The sequence below is a fragment of the Herpailurus yagouaroundi genome, unplaced genomic scaffold (assembly GCF_014898765.1).
Source record: "Herpailurus yagouaroundi ecotype Mexico unplaced genomic scaffold, PumYag 188, whole genome shotgun sequence".
Taxonomy (NCBI): Eukaryota; Metazoa; Chordata; class Mammalia; order Carnivora; family Felidae; genus Herpailurus; species Herpailurus yagouaroundi.
The window spans coordinates 2,140,799-2,162,034 of NW_024412419.1; the positions used below are offsets into that span (position 1 = coordinate 2,140,799).

General features: G+C 55.9%; 1 protein-coding gene across 5 annotated transcripts in view; it reads right to left on the reverse strand.

Moving 5' to 3' along the window:
- Positions 1 to 21,236, reverse strand: part of EIPR1 (EARP complex and GARP complex interacting protein 1) — a 121,635-nt gene that overhangs the window by 31,569 nt on the left and 68,830 nt on the right. For all 5 annotated transcript variants that reach the window (XM_040495958.1, XM_040495955.1, XM_040495960.1 and 2 more), the window contains one exon: positions 4,521 to 4,677. In XM_040495958.1, coding sequence (XP_040351892.1) covers positions 4,521 to 4,677 — 157 coding nt within the window. The remainder of the gene's footprint in view (positions 1 to 4,520; positions 4,678 to 21,236) is intronic.

A 21,236-nucleotide genomic window follows, 5' to 3' on the forward strand; every position in this document is an offset into this window, starting at 1 on the left:
CCCCCCCCCCCCCCCCCCCCCCCCCCCCCCCCCCCCCGCCCCCCCCGGCCGCCCCGCCCCCCCCCCCCCCCCCCCCCCCCGCGGCAGGCTTAAACAAAAAAAAAAAAAAAAAAAAAAAAAGGTGGCTTTATCTCAAAATGAGTAATTCCCCTGGAAAGCACAATATATTTACACTTGTTGTCCATAAGGGACCAGCAGGAAGATGTGTGAACATTCTCAGAACTTATTCTGATGAGGATGTATTTCTACTCCCAGCAAAGGAAACAACTTCCAAATCACAGCGTGACGACCACAAGTGGCTCCTGCTGCTCGTTCACTCAGCAGGGAGGCAATCCTGGGACACTGGTGTCATTCTGGGGTCAGACTGCCTGGCTCTGAAGCCCGATCACCCCACCGAGTAAAAACGGCTGGATGCTTTCTCCTTAGCACCCGGAAGACAGTTACCGCCTCTGCAATGGTCCCCACTTTACAGGGTCACGTGGGAAATACAGAGGGCGGGGCCTGCAAACCTCAGAAGGGCCTGGTCACAGTCACTTCTCCCTTCACACAACACAGCATGAGCGGTGGCCGGGCGCTGTCCTTGGTGCTGAGGACCCACCACTTCTCCCCTGACACAACACAGCAGGAGCGGTGGCCGGGCGCTGTCCTTGGTGCTGAGGACGCACCTGCCCTGGGTCACAGGAGCATGAACACACACAGCAACGTCAGGCATGGTGACTGCTATTACACAGGATAAAACTGGGTGCAAGGACAGGAAGACGTGGGTGGGGGCAGAACAGTGATTATTTTAGACAGAATGGTTAAGAAGGCCCTCTCCGAAGAGGTCATACTGAACCAAGAAGCCGATGGCTCATTAATCAAGAACAGAAGCTACGAGGTAGTCCCTCTAAGCTCACCTTGGTCCCCACAGTGTGGATCTGAGAAAATCAGGAAGGGAAGGGATTGCTGCCTTATTTGTACTGTGTGTCCTAACAGACATGGGGGGGTGGCGCGTTTCCAGAGATCCTGCCATCAAGCCACTGTAACAGCTGAAGCATTTCCTCCTTTTCAGCAATCTTCACTTGTGACTGAGAAGCGGGTGACTTTCCAGCAAACCTACGCAGCCTTAGGGCAGCGCCTTGTCTCCCTCCATGGTTGAGAGCTCGGGAGCACCTATTTCACTCTCGAACCAGACACACTGGTGAATCTCTAGTGGAGGGTCAGCCTGCAGGCACTGCCCACCCCCTGCGTGCTGGAGGGCCAAAGTGATGTGGGGCCATCTACGCTGGGGCCCAGCTGCTCCACAGCAAACAGACATCGAGAGGCCCTGAGGACAGAAGCCTGTGCCAGAACATGTGAGGCACAGCAACGACCCGGGCAGACTGGGAATTGCGTGGTTTTCCAGGATGCTCCTTTTCAGCAGCAGCAGGGCCGACCCTCAGGACCTGGCTGGGAGCCCCTCTCCCAGAACTGCTCTCGGCCTCAATTTACAAACCAAAAAGCAAACAAAATTAGCAGTTGCCTCGTGTTTAACTCCACACACAGCACCCTCCACCTTCACACATGCACCACACTTAAATTTCCAAAAGGCAAATTCCCTGTCTGCTAAGACATCACTGAAGATAGTTTAAAAAAAACAAAACAAAACAAAACAAAAAAACAAACACGCGTAACAACCCCAAAGGCCAGCGAGGATGCAAAGACTGGGTCCCCACACATCACTGGTGGGAACGTCAGATGCACAGCCACTTGAGAAGGCCGGGGCAGTTTGCACAAATCAAAACACTCAACCACCAGACGCCCCGGGAACTGCACTCCAGGGCATTCAGTTGAGAGGGAGGAAAACCCACAGATGTGAGAACACCTGTACGTACATGCTCACAGTAGCTGCATCCATGATGTCCAAAACCCAGGGGAGGCCCAGCTGTCCCTCAATAGGTGAGTGGTGGCCTGGTGGCCTCTGTCTTTAAATAGGTGAGAGTGGTCACACAAGCTGTGCCCCATCTTCCCTCAGACCCCTCTTTAGAATAAAGGGAAAGAGCCACCGATGGACACATGTGACAACCAGGATGAGCCTCCAGGGAATCACGGTGAGCGCACTAAGCCACTATCGAAGCTTCCAGAGTGGATGATCCCATTCATAGAATATTCTCAACGTGACGAGTCTATAGGACAGAGCACAGACTCCTGCCTGCCGGGGATTAAGGATGCGGCATGGGGAGGAGTGGGCTATGGCCACAAACAGCTAGCAGGAGCGATCCCGGTCCTGTATCCTGGCCCTGGGATGGCTGCACAAATAGACACACGTGGTGAAATGGCAGAGGACTGAAGGTACACCCCCAGCTCCCAACGGCGGCAGTGCACAGTAGGAAGGCAACGGCACCACTGGGGGAGATGGGCGACAGCACACGGGATCCATCTGTGCTGTTCCTGCAAGGCAGGTGGATCACAGCTACCTCAGGGAAAAAGTCGGCAAACACAAAGTGATACAGCGGAGAACGAAAGGAATTCAAGAGACACTGTGAACAAGGGCCGCAGATTCAGGAGAGCGGACCTCCAAAGGGGATTTAAGGAAGACAGTTCATCTGCGTGTGTTTAAATGCCAACAATTATTTCCTAACAAGTTCCCCTTTCACAGGGGTGCAATCATAGGGGGTATGACCGCGAGGTGTGCTCACAGGGCTGTGATAAGGGGGTGTGTTCATACAGGGTATGCTCACAGGGTGTGCTCACAAGGTGTGCTCACAGGGGTGTGATAACGGGGCGTGATAATGGGCTGTGCTCGCAGGGGCTGTGATGACAGAAATGTGATCATGGGTGTGACCCAGACTTAACATTTCCCTGACCTTCACCTCCCGGCAGCACACGCAGACTGGTGTGACCACTTTTGCCAGAACATTCTGGGGACGCAGACCAGCAGCCCCTCCCTCAACTCCCCTGAGCTCGGCCCATGTGTGCACTAGCCAAAGGCACAGACACCCTCTGCACACACCAAATTCCCCGCAGTCGCTGCTGGCCTGCACCGCGTCTTACGTGCCCCGCCCCCAACACTCACGCACATGCCTACGTGCACTCACACTCGCATGCACACGCGAGCCTGTGTCTGCAGCAACTGTAACACTGAACGAAAAGTGAACTCCAGGCGTGCCCCCGCTGCCAGGCTCACTCCGCACTCCGGTGACCCCTCGTGGGAGCCGCGGGGCTCCTGGGCGCTCTGCTTCCTGCGGGGGTGGGGGGGTGGGGGGTCTGCCAGCTCCATACGGAGAACTGACTGTGGACGTGGCGTCGGCCTGGCACCCACAAGACCACACCTCCCGCACGGGAGCACAGAGGCCTCCAGACCCGCAGGGGGCGCCGACGGGCAGGTCTGCTCCCTGTTCCCCGCTGATGCCGAGCGAGACTGGATCAGTCCCAGCTCCACGTGTCAGCTCCCACGTAAATCCCTCTTCAATCCCAGCAGTAAACATTAATTCCTCTTTCCCCGGGGGGCCCACGGGACACGGTTCACAATGACCTCAACACATGCTGCGGCCTGCCCTGGGTCACCTACATGTGCACACCATGAGTCTCCCCTGAGAGATCACGCGTGTCTGCTTGGGGCCGGGTTCCCCGCCCCCCCGCCCCCCCACCTGGCATCCCTGGGGCCCGGCAAGTGCATGCAGCAGGTGCTTAATAAAGATGTGTTGGATTAAATGTACTTAATCGGTAGATTGAACTAAAACAGCATTGGGTGTACAGAGGATACGGCTTTTTCTCACATGTGCACACGCGTGTGCACACACACGGAAGCGTTACTGTATTAAGGAAAACGGCAATTGGCAATCACCACTGTAACGGTAAACACCGGTAACAACGTTTCGCTCTCTCAGCCCCTTCTAGAAAGCATGGCCTTCTGCATTTGCGGAGGCTTCAGGATTTCACAGCACTCGGCGGAGGCTCCCCTGGGGAACTGGCGGGTGCGGCTGCGCCTCCATCACAAAACTCGGGCAGCGACAGGCCAGGCAACCCGGATGAACCGGGCGCGTCTCCACCCCCGGGCCCCACACACGACACGCAGGGGAACGAAGGCAAGGGTAAAGGCGTGGCGGCTCGGGGGTGCAGCGAGGTGGGCACACGGCATATCCTCATTCAGGCCACAAAAGAAGGAACTGTGAGCCTTCAACCTAAAGACACAATTAATTGACGCTTAGGACCGCTGAATAAGACCGTATTTAGAAGCGAAAGAGCGACAGAACGCTGAAGACCTCTGCGGTGCCCGCCTCCGCCACCCTCCCGGCAGGGGCCTGGCCACACTGGTCTCGACGAAAGGAGGCCTGCACACAGGCTCCCTCACGATGTTTGTGGTAGGGTTTCCGTGAACGTGTCCGCTCTGGAGAACAAGGACCAGGAAACGAGAGAGACAGACAGAAAGCCATTCACACCGTCTTCTCACAAGAGAGCAGAGTCCCGAGCGTGCGCCGCGGCCCCTACCACGGGAGTCTGTGGCCGCACGCTGTCTACTGCAGGCTTGTCCCGGGCGTATGAGATAGGCGGAACCCTACCAGGCCACGCTGCCGTGGGCTGTGTCGTCAAGGTGACAGAGCAGCTCCAGGGTGTGCGCGGGGCTCGATGAGTCATCAGGGGACTCGTGGCTGCCGGGCTCCAATTCCTTCGGCATCCTCCATACGGCCGCACACGTCAGGACCTTGCTGTCTGAGGCTGAGGAATAAACAGAGGGTCACGTCAACAGAGCTCGGTTCGCGGCCGCGGCCCAGACGGCGCACCGCCATCCACACAGACGCCGAGGCAGAGCACGCCTGCCCTCTCGAACATCTGAAGTGCAGGGAGCAAGCAGGGAGGGGGGCACACACCCAGAGTCAGCAAGCGGGACAGGCAGGCTCCCCGCCAGCAGCCGCCTAACCTGCCTCCCTGTTTTAAAACCACCACTCTGCTTCAGAAGAAAATTTGATTTTCCTCCAAATCGATTTCCTTCTGTGCTTCCTCAACGGTTCTTCACGACAGGGAGCAAAACGCGGGGGTGGGCGTGCGACAGACACCCCGTGAGGGCCGCTCAGGCGTAAGGCTGGCGGCGAACAGGTGCTCCTCACGGATGTACGAGGGAATCCCGCACCGGCACCGGGCACCCTGAGAAGTCTCCGTCTGGAAACCGTGTCGCCAGTGCCGCCGGACCCCCGTGCGCGGAGGGGAGGGGACGGGCAGGTGGGAACCGCACAGTGAAGCGCACCAGGCGTCGTGTCGGCTGTGCCCTGGCTCTCCGGGCAGCGTGCGGCCCAGTGCCCGCTGGCGCCGCATGGACACGGCATCTCCTGCAGACGACGGCGGCTGCTCAGTCCCCACCACTCAGAGTCCCCAGGGATCTGTCGTGGAGCACTCTGAAATGCCTCCCGGTGGATAAGGACACCAAGACAAGAAAGACCAGGACCACCTGTTTCCAGGAACACGCCAGGCACCGGGTTCTGCACGATTTTGCACGATTTTTCAGTACGACAGGGAGACACAGAAGACCAAAACGAATCAGGTTTAACATTATGGGATAAAAATTAAATCATAAATCCCTAAATATAAATCCTTTCAAATATGTTTTCCGTTCAGTACCACACTGCATCTGTGCTAAACACATTCCCTTTTAAAGGCCTTTTAGTACATGATGGTAAATCAAGGAACGGGTTTCAACATTAAATCACCAGGCTGACATCGAGTGAGGACCATAAAAGAAATGCAGAACAAGAGAGAATACCGCGTGCACAAGGTTTCCCGCATGAAATACGAAGAAGGGCCTCATGCCACACTGGAAAATGTCCCACTTAGCAGCTGCAACGGCCCTTCAATCCAAACACCAACTGATCAGCCAAACAACGCACCAGTGAACATAACAGGTGATGCCGGGCTTCAGGGGCAGTATTGCCATTATCGGCCACGATCAAAGGACAGGCAGAAGGATAGGGGTTTCCACCAGGGCCTTCTGACCCCAAGGTCGGGGCTCACGTCCCATACAGCTTGCTGGGCCACACACCTAACGGTCACCTTCCCGTTTCACCTCTGACAATGCAGCGCACCATGGACTTTCTACACGAGAAACTCATTTTCTTGTGGAAGTTTCCAGCACACGGTCTGTCTGCAGAGCCTGAGAAGCGGCGATGGCATTCCTAAAATACGAGAATATCTAACTGATGACTCTGAGGCAGAAAGAAGAAAGGAACGCCTGAGACATTCACCCCGTTCACACACAGATTATATCAGTCTTCCTAAATGACAGAAAAAAGAACTCTCTAATGTGAAGAGTGATGGAGCCACCCGCGTGAGAACTAACTGTAGCTTCTCTACAAGATGAGTGAAATGCACACAGCTCGTCTCTGCCAGAGGCCCCACAGAACAAATTCCTTCTCTGAGGAACTCTGCTCAGGTGCCTTTCCCTGTAACTCCCTGCTCACCCAGCAAACACAGCGGTGCGGGAGAGATACCAACTGCTTTCCCCTTGAGAAGAGGAATTAGACAAGAAGGTTTTGTACTACCACTTTGAGTTAACAATCTACTAGAGGTCCTGCCTACTTCATACGTCAAGCAAAAAATGAAGGTGTAAGACTGGGAAAAGAAGAAATGAAAACACCACTACTTGCTAATGATAATGGGTGTAGAAGACCTGACAGTCTACACACACTATACTCTTAGAAACAAAGCAGGGAATTTAGCAAAACTGTTGAACACCAAGGTGATATACAAAATTTAACTGGATACCTACAGATAACAACAACACTTTAGGAAATTTTTTAAAAATATTAACAATTGGGGCGCCTGGGTGGCGCAGTCGGTTAAGCGTCCGACTTCAGCCAGGTCACGATCTCGCGGTCCGTGGGTTCGAGCCCCGCGTCGGGCTCTGGGCTGATGGCTCAGAGCCTGGAGCCTGTTTCCGATTCTGTGTCTCCCTCTCTCTCTGCCCCTCCCCCGTTCATGCTGTGTCTCTCTCTGTCCCAAAAATAAATAAATGTTGAAAAATTAAAAAAAAAAATATTAACAATCACATTAAAAAATCAAATATCCAATAAAATCTCAAACTACAGAGGTGTAAGACCTCCTGTGTGCAGCAAAATTAAAACCACTGCTGGGAGAAAGTACAGGCCTATCCAAGGAGGGTATACCATGTTCATAGATTAGAAGCTTCACTATTGTAAGGCACCCGTGAACCTTAATTAAAGTTCCAAAAGGCTTTCTGGATAGAAGCTGACAACCTGTTTCTGTACTTCTAAAATTAAATGGAAATGTGAGCTGTCCACACAGCCAAAACAGCCGGGCACAGGAACAAATCTGGCTGGCTTACAAATCCAGGATTAACTTGGTGTCAGTACACAGATACATAGACCAAAGAAAGAAAATGCAATCTAGGAACAGACCTTACCAAGAACGGTCACCTGACTTATAACAAAAATACCACTGCACTGGAATGGACAAAGCATGGTATTTGCAGTAAAAGATGATGGATCAATCGTATATTCACATGAAAAATGAAGTATTATCCTATCTCACAACATACACAAAAACTAATTCCACACAGACTGAAGATAAAAATGTGAAAGACAAAATAATACAAATCCTTTCTACAACGCATAGTAGAATATCCTCACAATCTTGGGATAAGCAAAGATTTCTTAAGTAGGGCAGAATAAAACACAAATCATAACAGAAAACACTGATAATATAGACCACGTTAAAATTAAAAGCTTCTATCTAACAACAGACATTGAACTTCACAAAACTTAAAACTTCTGCTCTTGGAAGGATATCATGAAAAAAACGAAGACTGGAAGAAAATATTCCTAATATATTTATCTGACAGAGGGCTTGTATCCATAATAAAGAACTCTTACAATTTAATGAAAGAAACAACCCGAATTTTAAAAATGGCAGAACACTGAATCAACACTTCAAGAAAAAACCTGAATGGGGGGGTGCCTGGGCAGTTCAGTCAGTTAAGTGTATGACTCTTGATTTCAGCTCAGGTCATGAGCCCACGCGTAGTGACACTGAGCCCTGCATCAGACTCTATGCTGACAGCCTAGTGTCTGCTTAGGATTCTCTCTCTCTCCCTCTCTCTCTCTTCCCACCCCCCTCTCTTTTTCAATAAGTAAATAAGTTAAAAAAAAAAAAGAGGAAACATGAATGATCAACAATCACCAGAACGGATGCTCAACATCAATGGTAACTAGAGAAATGCAAAATAAAACCAAACGAGATGTAATACACACCGCGAGAATGGCTAAAATTTCATTTTAAAAAGATGAACAAAACCAAGCACTGGAAAAGATGTGGAACAAATGGGTCTTCTGCAGACATTTGGGGCTGGAGATAGTGTAACAAGGTGCAGACGTTTGGGGCTGGACAAACCTTAACACGGTGCAGACCTTTGGGGCTGGAGATACCCTAACACGGTGCAGACATTCTGGGACACCCTTTGGCAGCTGAGCGTTCACTTACCAAATAACCCAACAATTCCACTCTTAGGAGAGGCTGTCACAGAGTGTGACTGGTTGATAACAAGCTTTGTGACCACTCCCGATTCCGGCAGCTAAACCTGGCCCCACAGCAACCGCGGCCTGGGGATGGCGTGTGACTGCCAGAAGTCGGGGGTAGCAATTATCATAATGACCAACAAGGCAGCGTGCCAGCTGGGGAAGGCCAACTGGCCGAGAGCTGTGGCGATAGATAACAAGAGACGGTATTCCTAGGAGCAAAACAGATGGTCGCTCAACAGAGCCCTGCCTGCCTAGTACATGCGTTCATACACACATACGAATTCAAAGGAAAACAAGAAAGGATAAGCAGGAGGCTGAGGGAAGTCACCCCACCAAAAGTCACAATCCCTTATCCGGCACTGATCTGAGCCAGTTTCAGACCTAAAACCCACTGACAGAAAATATGGCCAGATCTCCGGGAATTCGGAAGCCACAACGATGGGGCAAGTACGGACGGTGACCATTACCCCAGCGTGCACCCAAGAAGACCTACCGCGACTTACGTGGTGGTCATACACTGAGCAAAGGGCAATGCTCAGTGGTTCAAGACCTGCTGAACACAAGGTCTGAGACCCCAAGTGTCATGTCCCCTGTTAGAGTGGGGACACTGGAGGGCCACGTAACAAAAAAGTCCCGGACAACGCCTGGTCACAGCAGATCTCCTGGATCTACGGACCCACCCAGTGCTCGTTCCCATGGTCCATGAACGCACAGCAGGACTGACGCTGATGCCCCCACCCCATCACAGGTGGCGGACACACGTGCCTACATTAGCAATCAAGGGCATGGAAGGGCCTTGCCGAATCCACCATCTGGCCTCCGCACAAAGTCAGCGGGTCCTGGAGGCAGACCGTGGGCTCCTCTAAGCTCAACAGAGCTGGCGTCCCGCTCACAGCTGCGGTGCCAGACACAGGTCCCCGTCAAGAGGACCGCCACCAGCCTCAGGTACGTGACACATGGACGCTGACCTCCACGTGCCTTCTTTCCTATCCCAGTGAAGGCGGAGGACCCGACACCGTATTTCCACGAGGAGGAAACCACATGTGGCTCTGCCGCAAGGCTGCGTCAGTGCCCCTGCTTGCTGCCAGATACGCTCCGAAGCCGTGTGGACGCCCTGCGGAACGTGCACTGACGGCCCCACGCAGCGTGCAGCAGACCCCGGCCAGCAGGGGGAGATACCCCATGGAGACTCGGGCCCCGGCGCCGGGCGGGGTCTGAGGCCCAGTACCCCGGAGAAGCTGCAGGCTACGTGCCCAGAGGAGGAGGCACAGCGCCTGAGGACCTCTTCATCCCGCAGCGGACACGCTGCACCCACAACACCGGGCTAGCCCAGATGCCTGGCGACTGGAGGAGGCTGCCGCCTGCACGGGAGCCGGCGCCACGGGCTCCGCGGCAAGGTCAGGCTGCAGACACGTGGTCTGCTGGTCCCGCTGTGTGAAAGGGGTCAGGGGTAGAAATGGGACCACGAGGGCTTCGTGGGAAGAATCTCAGGGGTAGAAATGGGACCACGAGGGCTTCGTGGGAAGAATCTCAGGGTTCCGAAGAATCACATGCACTTTTAAAAACTGCTCGGGCTACGCCTCTGGGACCTGATGGGTGGACCGAGCATCACTCATTTGAGAGCCCCATCACACCCACCAGGGCACAGTCAGGCAAGCCCCCGAGGCACAGGACAACTGCATAGACCATATACTCCTATGTGGTACTATGTCCCCAACACGGACTGGAAACCAGATACTTCTACGTGGTTCTGTGTCCCCGACGCGGGAGCCCACAGCCCTGGCAACATGGAAGGACAGCAGGGCTGAGCCCACTTACTCTTCCCCCAGGACCCACAGGCCTAACTTTGGGCTCTGCAGGGTTGAAGGTCCTAATTCCCCTGGGCGTGGTGCTCTTCTCAGAGACAGAGCAGAGATCCCCTCATACCACAAGCGACAATGGTCAACAAGCCACTGAAAGGACGTGGGTGTTTGTCAGGCCACAACAACCTGCCTGTAACACCATCTAGCCACCAGGTCCAACCATCTCCGCGCCTCCGTCTGGGAATGAGGACAGAGTCAGATACAGACCCTGCCGACAATGACGCAAAACAGTCAGACGGTTAACTGATACGAGGACGAGATCTGCAAGTGCCTTGAGAGGCGTCCAGGTAGAGAGCTGAGGAAAGAGAGATGCCTTCCCAGTGGGGAGGACGACGAACCCCAGTCACGAGGGAGACTGGGGCGCGTGGAAGCGGACCTGAGGCATTCTGCGAGCAGGACTGGGGCCCGGTGGCTTTGCAGGACGGAGAAAGGCCAACAGTTCGCTTTGGGGTAGGGTCACACGAATGAAAGCCACAAGAACTGAGGCTTGAGGCCCTGGCAGGACAGACCAGAAAGGGGCCTGAAGACCAGCGGAGGCGTGGGGAGCGTCTGCTCCAGACAACGGGGTGGAGGCCGGCCGCCGGGAACGAGGACACGAGTGCCGGCAGGGAGGGTATGCGTTCCATCGGTGCAAACACAACGGGCCGAGCGCCTGCCGCGCTTTAGAAGAAGGATCTAGCGTCAGCGTGTAAGACAGGCTGAATCCGAAAACAGGTTGGTGGCCGGAACACTAGTGTGGAGCATCCAACACGGGCAAGAAGGGATAATGGCCACAAGGCCACCAGGGAGACAGTTGGGGACGACGACCCGTCACTGCCGTTCTAGAAGCCCTGGATGCAGACCCATCGTGCGGCCCCCACATCTGCTGGGAAGGACAAGCCTCCAGCACCGACTGCCACGGCCCGTCCACACAGCACGAGGATGCCGTGGGACGCTCTAACCTTCAATTTGCTCTGCGCACGTGGCTTGGGCCAACAGTGAGCAAAGTCTCTCCAGGGCGGACAAACGAGGGGCTGCTACGCACCACGGGGGCATGCCACAGGGCACCGAGGCCACGGGGGGCGGGGGGGGGGGCTCCCTCCAGGCAGGACGCGCCTGGACAAAGAACCAGAACAGTGACGGAAACGCCCACCCTGGTGGTGACACACGAGTCCATGTGAGACAGAAAACTACACTGGACGCTGAGAGCCATAGGTGTTTCTAAAAATCGGTGAATAAAGGTAAATGGTTTAAGGAAATTTTCTAGCATCTGTAAAACTTATTTGGATTTTCTGAAAGATTATAAAATTTCCTTACCAGAATTTTTATTTTTATTTTTTTTAGAGAGAAACCGAGAGTGAGAGCGGGGTGGGAGTGGGGGTGGGGGGTACAGAGAGAGACAGAGAGAATCCCAAGCAGGCTCTATGCTCAGTGCAGAGTCGGACACAGGGCTCGATCCCAAGCCCCTGTGATCATGACCTGAGCCAAAATCAAGACTCGGACGCTCAACGGACTGAGCCACCAAGGCGCCCCTTCTTGGCAGAATTTATTATGAAAACGTGATGGGTACAAGGTGAGTCCAAACTCGCTTCCTGAGAAATGTAACCTCTAAAAATCATCCTGAGAAAGACCAGAAAGTGACCCGGGGCACCTGCCAACAGCACCCACCCCGGAAATGCAAGAGGCGGCAAAAATTGCTGAAGAGTGCGCTTTAGGTCCAAGGAATGTGGCAGGCATTATCAGAAACTCTCCAAATCCTCAGGAGCAGATGAAATTGAAGGTAAACACTGCTGAATAAGAAACGCTGAAGCACACCCATCGAGACATGCAAATTGGTTCTGAAACTCTGAGGATTTCCATATCTGTATGAATCTCAACAGAGCATTCAACGCAAATCCAGCAGCTATCAAAGAAACTAAGGTGCTTTTAAGAAGGAAAACCTGATCTTTAGAAGGAAAATGCTGTAATAACCAGTGAGGCATTCTGCTTTTATCTCTGTTTTTAGGCCCATCCTGAAGCTAGGTCCTGTAATGTACCTGCCTGTGCTGAATCACTACCGTGACGACCGGAGCCCCCGGAGGGCAGGGCCCGAGTGGCGGCAAGAAACCAAGCCTGTGGCAGAAACCACAGCGCTGCCCACCGCAGAGTCGGAGACCACAGCCACGTGAGTGAGGAGGGAGCTCCCACAGCATGCAGGACGAACGCTGCCCCTTCTTTCTGTGAAGGAGGAAACTGAGGCCGGGTAAAGTTAACTGGCTTCACTCGCGCCAGAGTCAGACAAGAAACCAAGGGTCCTGAGTCTCGAGCGGCCCAGTGCTTCGAAAGAGAAGACACCAAGTCGGGTCTGTAAGGCCAGTGTGACACCACTGTCTGTGTCTTACATGGAGCACGCGAGCTGAAGGCACTTAATGAGATAAAAAGATAATCGGGGCCAATGAATGGAAGAGGCGTGCTTGAGGCTGTGCAGACGGTGCCCGTGGAGCGTGCTGTCGCTGTGAGGGATTACCGAGTCCAGGCTTAGAGGAATTCAAAGGAGATTAGAGCCTTTGTAAGCCTGAATAGCGGCTCCAGTCAGCTCAGCTAAAGGGCTGGCGGTGCCCTGGCTGGGGACATAATCTGATCCCCAGCCCGAGGGGAGGAGGCTGCGGTGGGGAGCGGGACGCGGGACGCAGTGGGCGCGTTCGGAATCCGAGGGCTATTTTTAGAGCTCAGCCATCTCTGAGTCTGGCGCAGGCTGAGCAGGACAAATGAAGAAGAATCCAGCTGTACTAAGCAGTCACCCGGGACAGGCAGGGCCTCCAGGGCTGGGCCTAAAAACGCCTTTCTGCACTGGCTGTTCCGTGCGTTAGGGCACGCCATGGATAAATCCTGGAGGCCGGCATGCAGGAGGCAGACTGACGGCAGTGAGCAGGGCCCAGCCTGTCACCTCCTCTCCCCGCACTGGTGTGGGGGGTCCCACACACCAAGCAGCTCTGAGGGTGGTCAGGGCAGCAAGGGCTCCCCGACTGTATGAACGAGGGTGGATGGGGGCAGGGACCGGCCGTGATCTCCAGACAAGGCAGGCACAGGAACTGAGGGCCAATCGGAGCGTATTAGGCCAGGTGAGGGGAGAGGAGACCTTGCCAGACACTCAGGTACCCCCAATCCATGTAACCAACACGACGCAGCCCCGAGCAGAAACCTGACTTGAGCCACCAGTGAAGAGTCCCCACCTCTCACTCAGTTCTTGACCCAGAACCGTTCGCACACCTGCCCTTAGGGGGACCCGGGCCCCCTGGAGGAAGGGCTCTATCACACTGCTGCAGAATAGACAAAGTTTCCTCCAAGCCTTCCCTAGAAAGAGCCAACCTCAGAGGTCCACGATGCTGGCACCACGGGAAGGGCAAGGAAGGGTCCAGACCTGTGAGAATGCACAGTGAGCCCAGGGGTACCACCTGGCCAACAGCCAGACCTAAGGACTCGTGGCCCCCGTCCACCTCGAAGAGGGCCGGCCAAACAACCTGCAGCGATCGCCAGATTCCCGAACGTATCAAGGGAAGGGGCAGGCTGGGCAGAGACAGCAGACCCAGGGATGACGGGAAGGACCTTCCCTATCAGGATAGTCACCAAAGGCGGCACCACTGGCCGCACCAGTGGGAACGGACGGCTCCGCTCACCATCAAAGCCCTGGAAGGTGCTGGCACGCTGGTCTCTACCGGGTCCCACCAAGGCCCTGGCTGGGCCTGTGCAGCGGGAGAAGTTCTCGGGTTATGACAAAGGCTTCGTGAGGCAGCTACTTCTGCTGTGCTGGTGCCACAGGGGCAACACAGAGCAGCCCCCGGCTTCAGAGACACAGGTACGGATCGAGCACTCTCGCCCAAAGCCAGGCGCCGTCACCAGCCGGGGCAGCGGCCCCCACCCTGGCCAGCCCCCATCAGGGCTCTCGGCTCCCCACCTGGACCTCACCCCGGGGTGGGCCCGGCCTGCCCCGAATCCGGCTCCCTGCCCGTTTCTGTACAGCTCGCCCACGAAGGATGGTCTGCACTTTAACGGACATAGGAAAGGAAAGGAAAGCATACAAGAGAGGGGCTGCAGGGCCCACAGAGCCTGAGATGCTTACGCCCTGGCCCCGCACCAAGAACCCTCGCTGACCTTCCTGCTCGGTGCACAGACCAGCTCCCAGCTCCGTGTGCGCCTTCACACCCTGCGCAGAGATAAACCAGGGCCTCCACCGCAATGGGGTCCCGCGAGCGGTGTGGTGTGAGGGTGTCCGAGGAGCGCGGCCCCCGAACGGGCCCCGGACCCTCGTCTGTCTATGACCCTGCTGCCTCAGCCTGGCAACAGCCTTCCTATGGCCCTCCTGACTCAGAACCTCGGGGTAGGAGGCCGCACGCCCAGGCTGGCGTGCCGGTTCCTTCCGCAGGCCCCTCCACACCTGCCCACCGCCCTGAGGGCTCTCCCTCCACGCCCTGCCGTGGCTGCTGTGACCACCTGACCCCACGGGTGGCCTACTCCTGCCCAGTGCTGCTCGCCAGCTCGCGCTGGCCAGGGCTGCAGGCTGGCCAAGCCTTTCCCACCACAGTCCGCCCCTCTTCCCCTCCCCCTCTGCCATCCAGCCGGCCGCAGCCCTCCTCCCCGGCGGTCCAGAGGGCCGCACCCCTCCTCCCCTGCCATCCAGTGGCCTGAGCCATGCCCCCTCCAGCACGGTCTGCAACCCTCCACGTCCCCCTCCTTGGGTGCCCTGAACCCTCGAGTACCATCCTATGAGGTATCAGTTACTCTTCTATCGTAGTTAGTAATTCCTTGTACCAAATCCCCTGCTTGCCCTGCTAGCTGGTTTCCACCTCGGGACCCAGATGGCAAACACCGCGTCTCAGGGAGAGTGAAAGGCAGGTGCACAGTGAGGAGAAAGCCTGTGGGGTTCCAGTGGCACCGCCTAAGTGACATTCCGAAGGGTCCAGCCATCTGGACCGTGCTGGGGCATCTTTGAAACGAGGAGACCCAACTTTTGGTGGCCTTTTTGAATCTGGGAAGCAGTGACATATTGACCACGGGACCCCAACCCAGCGACCCGGCAGGCCGACACCTGAGTGGAGCTTGAACCGAGAGAGGCCCAGGCACAAGCACCCGCCAGTGCTCCCAGCGTCCACGCCAAACACGACCACCGTGGGAGCCCCTGGCGGGCCACAGGGCAGAGGCACAGGGCAGACCTCGGGCCCCGCTGCCCTGCGGTGCCCACTTACACATGCAATCACCCTGTTGTCAGGAACCAGCTCCAGGGGGCGGGAGGGGACTGCTTGGTGGTGGGAGGCAAAAACCGTGAGTCCCGCACACGACAGAACGGGTGTCGCGTGACCCGCCTCGCCACGAGGAGAGGCAGACGCGTCTGACGGCCCTGAAAGCACAGCGGGTTCCTAATCTGGTGGCTGCACGGCCTCTGCTCCCCAGGGAGGAGCTCCCGGTGCCAGGGGGAAGTGGCCTGCACAGCAGTGGCAAAAAGCAGCGAAAGAACAGAGCAGAAGCAAAGCAAGGCAGGCGTGCAGGCGGACGGCTGAGAACAAGCGCGGAGAGTTCACCCGCCCAACACGGATGCTCGCCATGGCCTCTCAACTACAGAGAGGCTCCCAAGACCTAGGGTGTGGACGGCGGCCCTCCCCCCAGAGCCCAGCCTGCGGAGCATGTGCCAGCAGGCTCCCAGGTTCCTGTAACATCGCCGTGTGCCTTGGCCCCTCTACGGCGGGGTGCAAGCTGCTTCCTGTAGCGTAAGATCCGGGTCCCACCAGCATTCCCCCCTTTCTGCCTGAAGTCCCCATCCACTGTATGAAATGCCCTCCTTCTGGAACACCAGGTGTGGTGGGACGCCAGGGGCAGGGGGTGGCTCAGTCAGTTGAGCATCCAACTCTTGATTTCAGCTCAGGTCACGATCCCAGGGTCATGACTCCCATCCATGCTCACACATCGGCACTCTCTCAGTAAAACAAAACAAAACAAAACAAAACAAAAAAACAAAACAAAACAAAACAAAACACCTGGTGTGGTTTCTTGACCCTGAAGGATAAATTCACCCTGATGTCTAAAAGGACAGCGGTATCATTCAAGGGTGAGTAACCTAGAAAAAACACAGTTTAAGTTGTGTTGCTCTGGAAATGTTTAGGAGATACCCAGGTAACATGGCCACGAGACAGTTTGATATTTATGTGAGAAGCCCAGGAAGGAAGTAAAGAGTTTACTGTTCTCTCCCACTATAGTTATTAACATTTCCTTTCGTTTATCAACTTAATAGATCAGGAACTTGATTCCAGCAATACAGCTAATTATACATCCCGAAAAAACTTACACTTCTGTAAAATATTTATCCGTATTTTTAAATGCACAGTCGTGCTTTCAGAAAGTACAATACATACATACATATACACACGTATATGATGATCAGGAGCAAAGACTAAAGCTGTTGTTGGAACCAGAAAGGTCAGCTCAGGCTGCCCTTTCAATCCCTGTCTCCACCAGGAATCTACGGACGACACGTCGAACAGGAAATCGCCAGGAGGCCCACACAGGTGCCGTATTGGGATTGGGACCTTGGCAAAAGTCTAGGCTCCCGAAGGGCCACTTTCTCTTTAAAAGCATGCGCTGGCACAGAGACACGTCTGTAACGCGTGTTTCTCTCAGCTACAGCCCCGAGCAGACGGCAGTCCACCTGGCATTCTGCACCCCACCCCGGCCCTCACGGAAGTCACACCGCTGGTGTCCTGGACTGGGAAGTCCTAGGTCAAGAATTTAACCAGAAGTCCTGGCCGTTGGCAGCCGCACGCGGTCTCCAGAGGATCCCAACTCTAGAAGAATGTGCCCGCGGGCCGGCCCCTCGGGACTCCCACAGAAAGAACTAGGACAGCCCAACAGGGGCGAGCAGTAAAACAGGATAAAATTCACACCAGCGGTACTGCCTCTGAGTGGGAGCTTGCCGGAAGGAGGAACCCCAGAGTGAGAATTCCAATGACTTCAGGCACTGGAATCTTTAAATTACTCACCAAAAAATAAGAGCTGGAATCAAAAACGTGATCAAGCAAAAAACACCACCAATATTGACCCGGAAAATTTTTAAAAGAACTAAGTAAAATGCCTAGAAACAACATCCGGTTGGCAGATCAGAAACCCCCAGGAGAATCACCCACTGGGAACGAGGACGTAAAGGAAGTGGCAGGGTGGGGCGCGGAGGGACGCAGGGGATAGAGATGTCAGGGGACAAAGCACGGCCCCACGGCCTGGGGGTGCAGAGGGAAACACAGTGTGGGAACGGCCGGGGGGCGGGGCTCCACAAAGTACACACGGATTCTGTAGTCGGACAGCTCCACGGTGTCTGAGATCTTTCTTCAATGTCCTGAAACGAAAAGTGGATATCGGGGAGGGCATTTTACAGGCATAATTCACGTAAGAAGGACGATACAGAAGAAGACTGGGCTCAGTGACAATGCCCTGGCCCAAAGTCGGAGACGGACAGCATTAAAGTAAGAAGTGAGGGGCGGCCTGAGGAGGCAGCAACCACAGTGCACTCATGTGGCGATCTCCGAAGTGCTTCCCAAACAAACACTGACTTGTCTGCCCGCCTAACATCCTTACAAAGCGGGGACACCCCCCTCACACACCCAGTTTTAAGGGTTCCTTTCTTTTTGTGTAAGGGCCTCCCGGGTGCTCAGAGCAGACAGAGAGGTGTGCACAGGGTCACTCGGATGGGCTTTGCCACCAGACAGGCCCTGACCTGTGTCCCCACCCACCTTGTACTTGCCGCGCAACCCTGGAGAAGTCATCTGCCTTCTCGACACCAACACCCGCTCTATAACCCGCAGACTGTCAAAAGGATGAAAGTCACCTAAAGAGACAATGTGTTTACGGTGTCAGCTTGGGCACAAGCATCTCCTTTCCCTTGCCAGGTGTGAAACAAGTGCCCGACGCTCCTGGACAACAGGCCCCCCCCGGCTAGGGATGAAGCACAGACACGTCCCCTCGTCCCAGAGGGCGGCCAGCGCCTGCCCTCCCAGGAGCTCCTGGGCTGTCCTCCGGAATGATTCCTGAGAATCCCAGGGACACACGCAGCTGGTGAAGGACACCCCCAGCCCCACCGCTGTGCCCCTGGGCCCGGCACACATACATCCCTAGACCGATGGCTCCACTCTGCCCACGGACGCCAGGGTCGCTGCTGAGAACGTTCCGCAAGGGACCGCTTCTTTCACACGCTGCCAGGAACACACTCCACTCCCCTGTCAGCCCCCCGCGAGGCTGCCCACGGCACCGTCCCCTCCAACACAGCCCTGCCCCCCAGGACACTGAGCACCGGCACCCTGGCAGGACACAACATCAGGAGACAGACGGCCGGGCCTGGACCACCCTCTCCATCCTGACCGCCGGGTCTGCAGCTGGGCCCAGGCTGCTCCATCAGAGGCTCCTCTTGAGGCTGCCTCCCTGAGGGGCCCTGGGCTCCCTCCCCGGCCTGAGTCACCTTCTGACCAACAGAGAGTCCACTCGTCTCTAGAACCCAACTACATGGTGACCCGGCTCTTTCTGGCAACCGAGCACTCAGAAGCCATGGCTGTGTGCCTATGCCAGAGCCCTGAGAGATGCCAGGACAGGGGGCCCGCCCACCGCCCAGCCTCCCCGCCCACTGTGCGGACCGCCCAGCCTCACTGCCCACCATGCGGGCCACCCAGCCTCACTGCCTGCCAAACGGCCTCACCACCCGCCATGAGGGACGCCCAGCCTCACTGCCCGCTGGACGGCCTCACCGCCCGCCACGTGGAGCACGGGAACCCACAGCACTTTCCGCTGATACATGCGTTAACTTGCACTCCGTATGCAGCCACACATTTTTCGGATCTACAAAAAGGAAACAGTGACACTTGCTTGGCATCCCAGTGTTTGCTTTCTGGACAGGGACCATCCACATTCTCATTAAAACTGAGAACACGGTGATTCATCAGCATTAGCTAGAGCAAGAGTGGCATGAATCACTTTCGGCGATGGGATTTTAAAACCACCGTTATAAACTACTCTGGCACCCACTCGTGTCAGAAACTAATTAATACCCCCAAAACCTTCATACCTTCGCTTTTCGAAAAGCTGATGATTTGCTGATCGATGTGTTTAGGGTCTGCCATGTGCCCTGGGCTGAAACAGCAAACGCTTCCTCTAACAACACAATGTCTACACGGACACACGTTCTTCAGGAAGCACCGGGGACGGCGGGAAGAGGCTGCACGCGTGGAGCCCAAGGACACGGCGCCGGCCCCCTGGACCCCACACGAAGCGGCGCTGAAACGGGCCTGCGGCTCGGAGCCACGGCCTCGGCCCCACTGAGTGGAGGCGGACACCAAGGAGACCAAACGGGAAGGCAAACTGAGGGCCTTCACTATGCACCCGTGAGCACGGCGGTCCCGCGTGCTGGCGCGAGGGCAGGCAGGACGCGGGGCAGGGGCCGCCACATCAGGCAGCAGGCACACAACAGCCACAGAGCCCGGACGAGGGACACGTAGGGACCAGCACAACTGTGCGCGCAGCGCGGGGGCTCAGAGCTGTGCGTGTACACGAGCTCCCGCACCAGGTGCTCTCCGGCTGTCGTCTGGGTCTCTGAACACGAGCGGGAACAGGACCCCAGCTCACGAGTTGTCACAGGCAGCCTGCGGCTCATCCACTAAGTGTCCAGGAGGAGCAGAAAGGAAACACACCGTGACCCGTTCCCTGTAGCCCACCCTGGCTCACCTTCTGTAGGAATCACCCTGGACCAGGACAGGAAGTGCTCTGGTCCACTCTCTAGTTTCTGGTGTTTTGCCTTTGGCCGGGAGGGGGTGGTGGTAACGAGGAAGAAGCCAGCCATCACCGCAACACGTTTTCTTCCCATGTTATCCGCCACTTGGGTACCACAGCCATTCGCAGAGCGCCCTCCTCCACCGCCCCTGCGTGCGTTCTGTGCCTTTCTTACCCGCGTCGACGGATAAGCACGCATTTCCCCTGCTGCACGCAGGCTGAACCAGCCACCCACCCGTGCGTCCCTCCCCTCCCCACGCCGCCCCAGGCGGCACCTCTCAGGGTCGTCCTGCTACGAGCCGAGGACGAGGAGTCGGTGGGCCACCGACGGACGGACGGACGTTTGGCTGGCCCAGCACTGACTCGCCTGCCTGTCCTTCCTCGTGTGTGGCTCACTCCCCTGATGGAACCTGAGCTCCAGGACGGTCGGGCTGTGGCTGCCTGACTCACCACTGCACCTGCCTGGTAGGCAGTAAAGGTCAGCGGCCGCTTGCTGGGGAAGTCGGCTTGCCCTTCCAAATCAGCGCAAATGTCCCATCTGACTTCTCTATTAGGCACCAAGCCCTCATGGGAGGCCACCTGGCTCCTTGAGTGCAACGGCGCTCGGGCGCTCAGCAGAGCCACCAGACGTGCTCCCCCCAGCCCCTCAGACAAATCCAGCACAGCTCTGCGCCAGGGCCACATGCTAAGGTCACGTGCTCCCTGCTGTCTGCAAGGGCCCTTCTGGGTTCCGGGTTGCTGCGGCCACACTGTGTGCCCCCAAGCCATTCCTGGGAGCCACGTGCATGGTGAACGTGATCTTTCCGTGTCTCACAAAAGTTCTCTTGGGTGGCCAATGCAAGGGCAGAACCTACTTTCGTGAAGTTACAACACTCAACGCTGAACGGCTCCGATCTTTACCTGCCCCAACCCTGCAAATTAAAGTCCTATGCTGAAACCCGATTCCAAAACAAACTATTTGAATTTGTCATATCTTTTCAAATGTAACTGTGATTATTTCAAATTCCTACAGATGGGTCAGAAAAAGAGGAAAAAAAAAAAAACAGAAACAAAAATCTTTCAACAGAAATGAAAGATTAAAACAAAACCCTCGGGGGGCGCCTGGGTGGCGCAGTCGGTTAAGCGTCCGACTTCA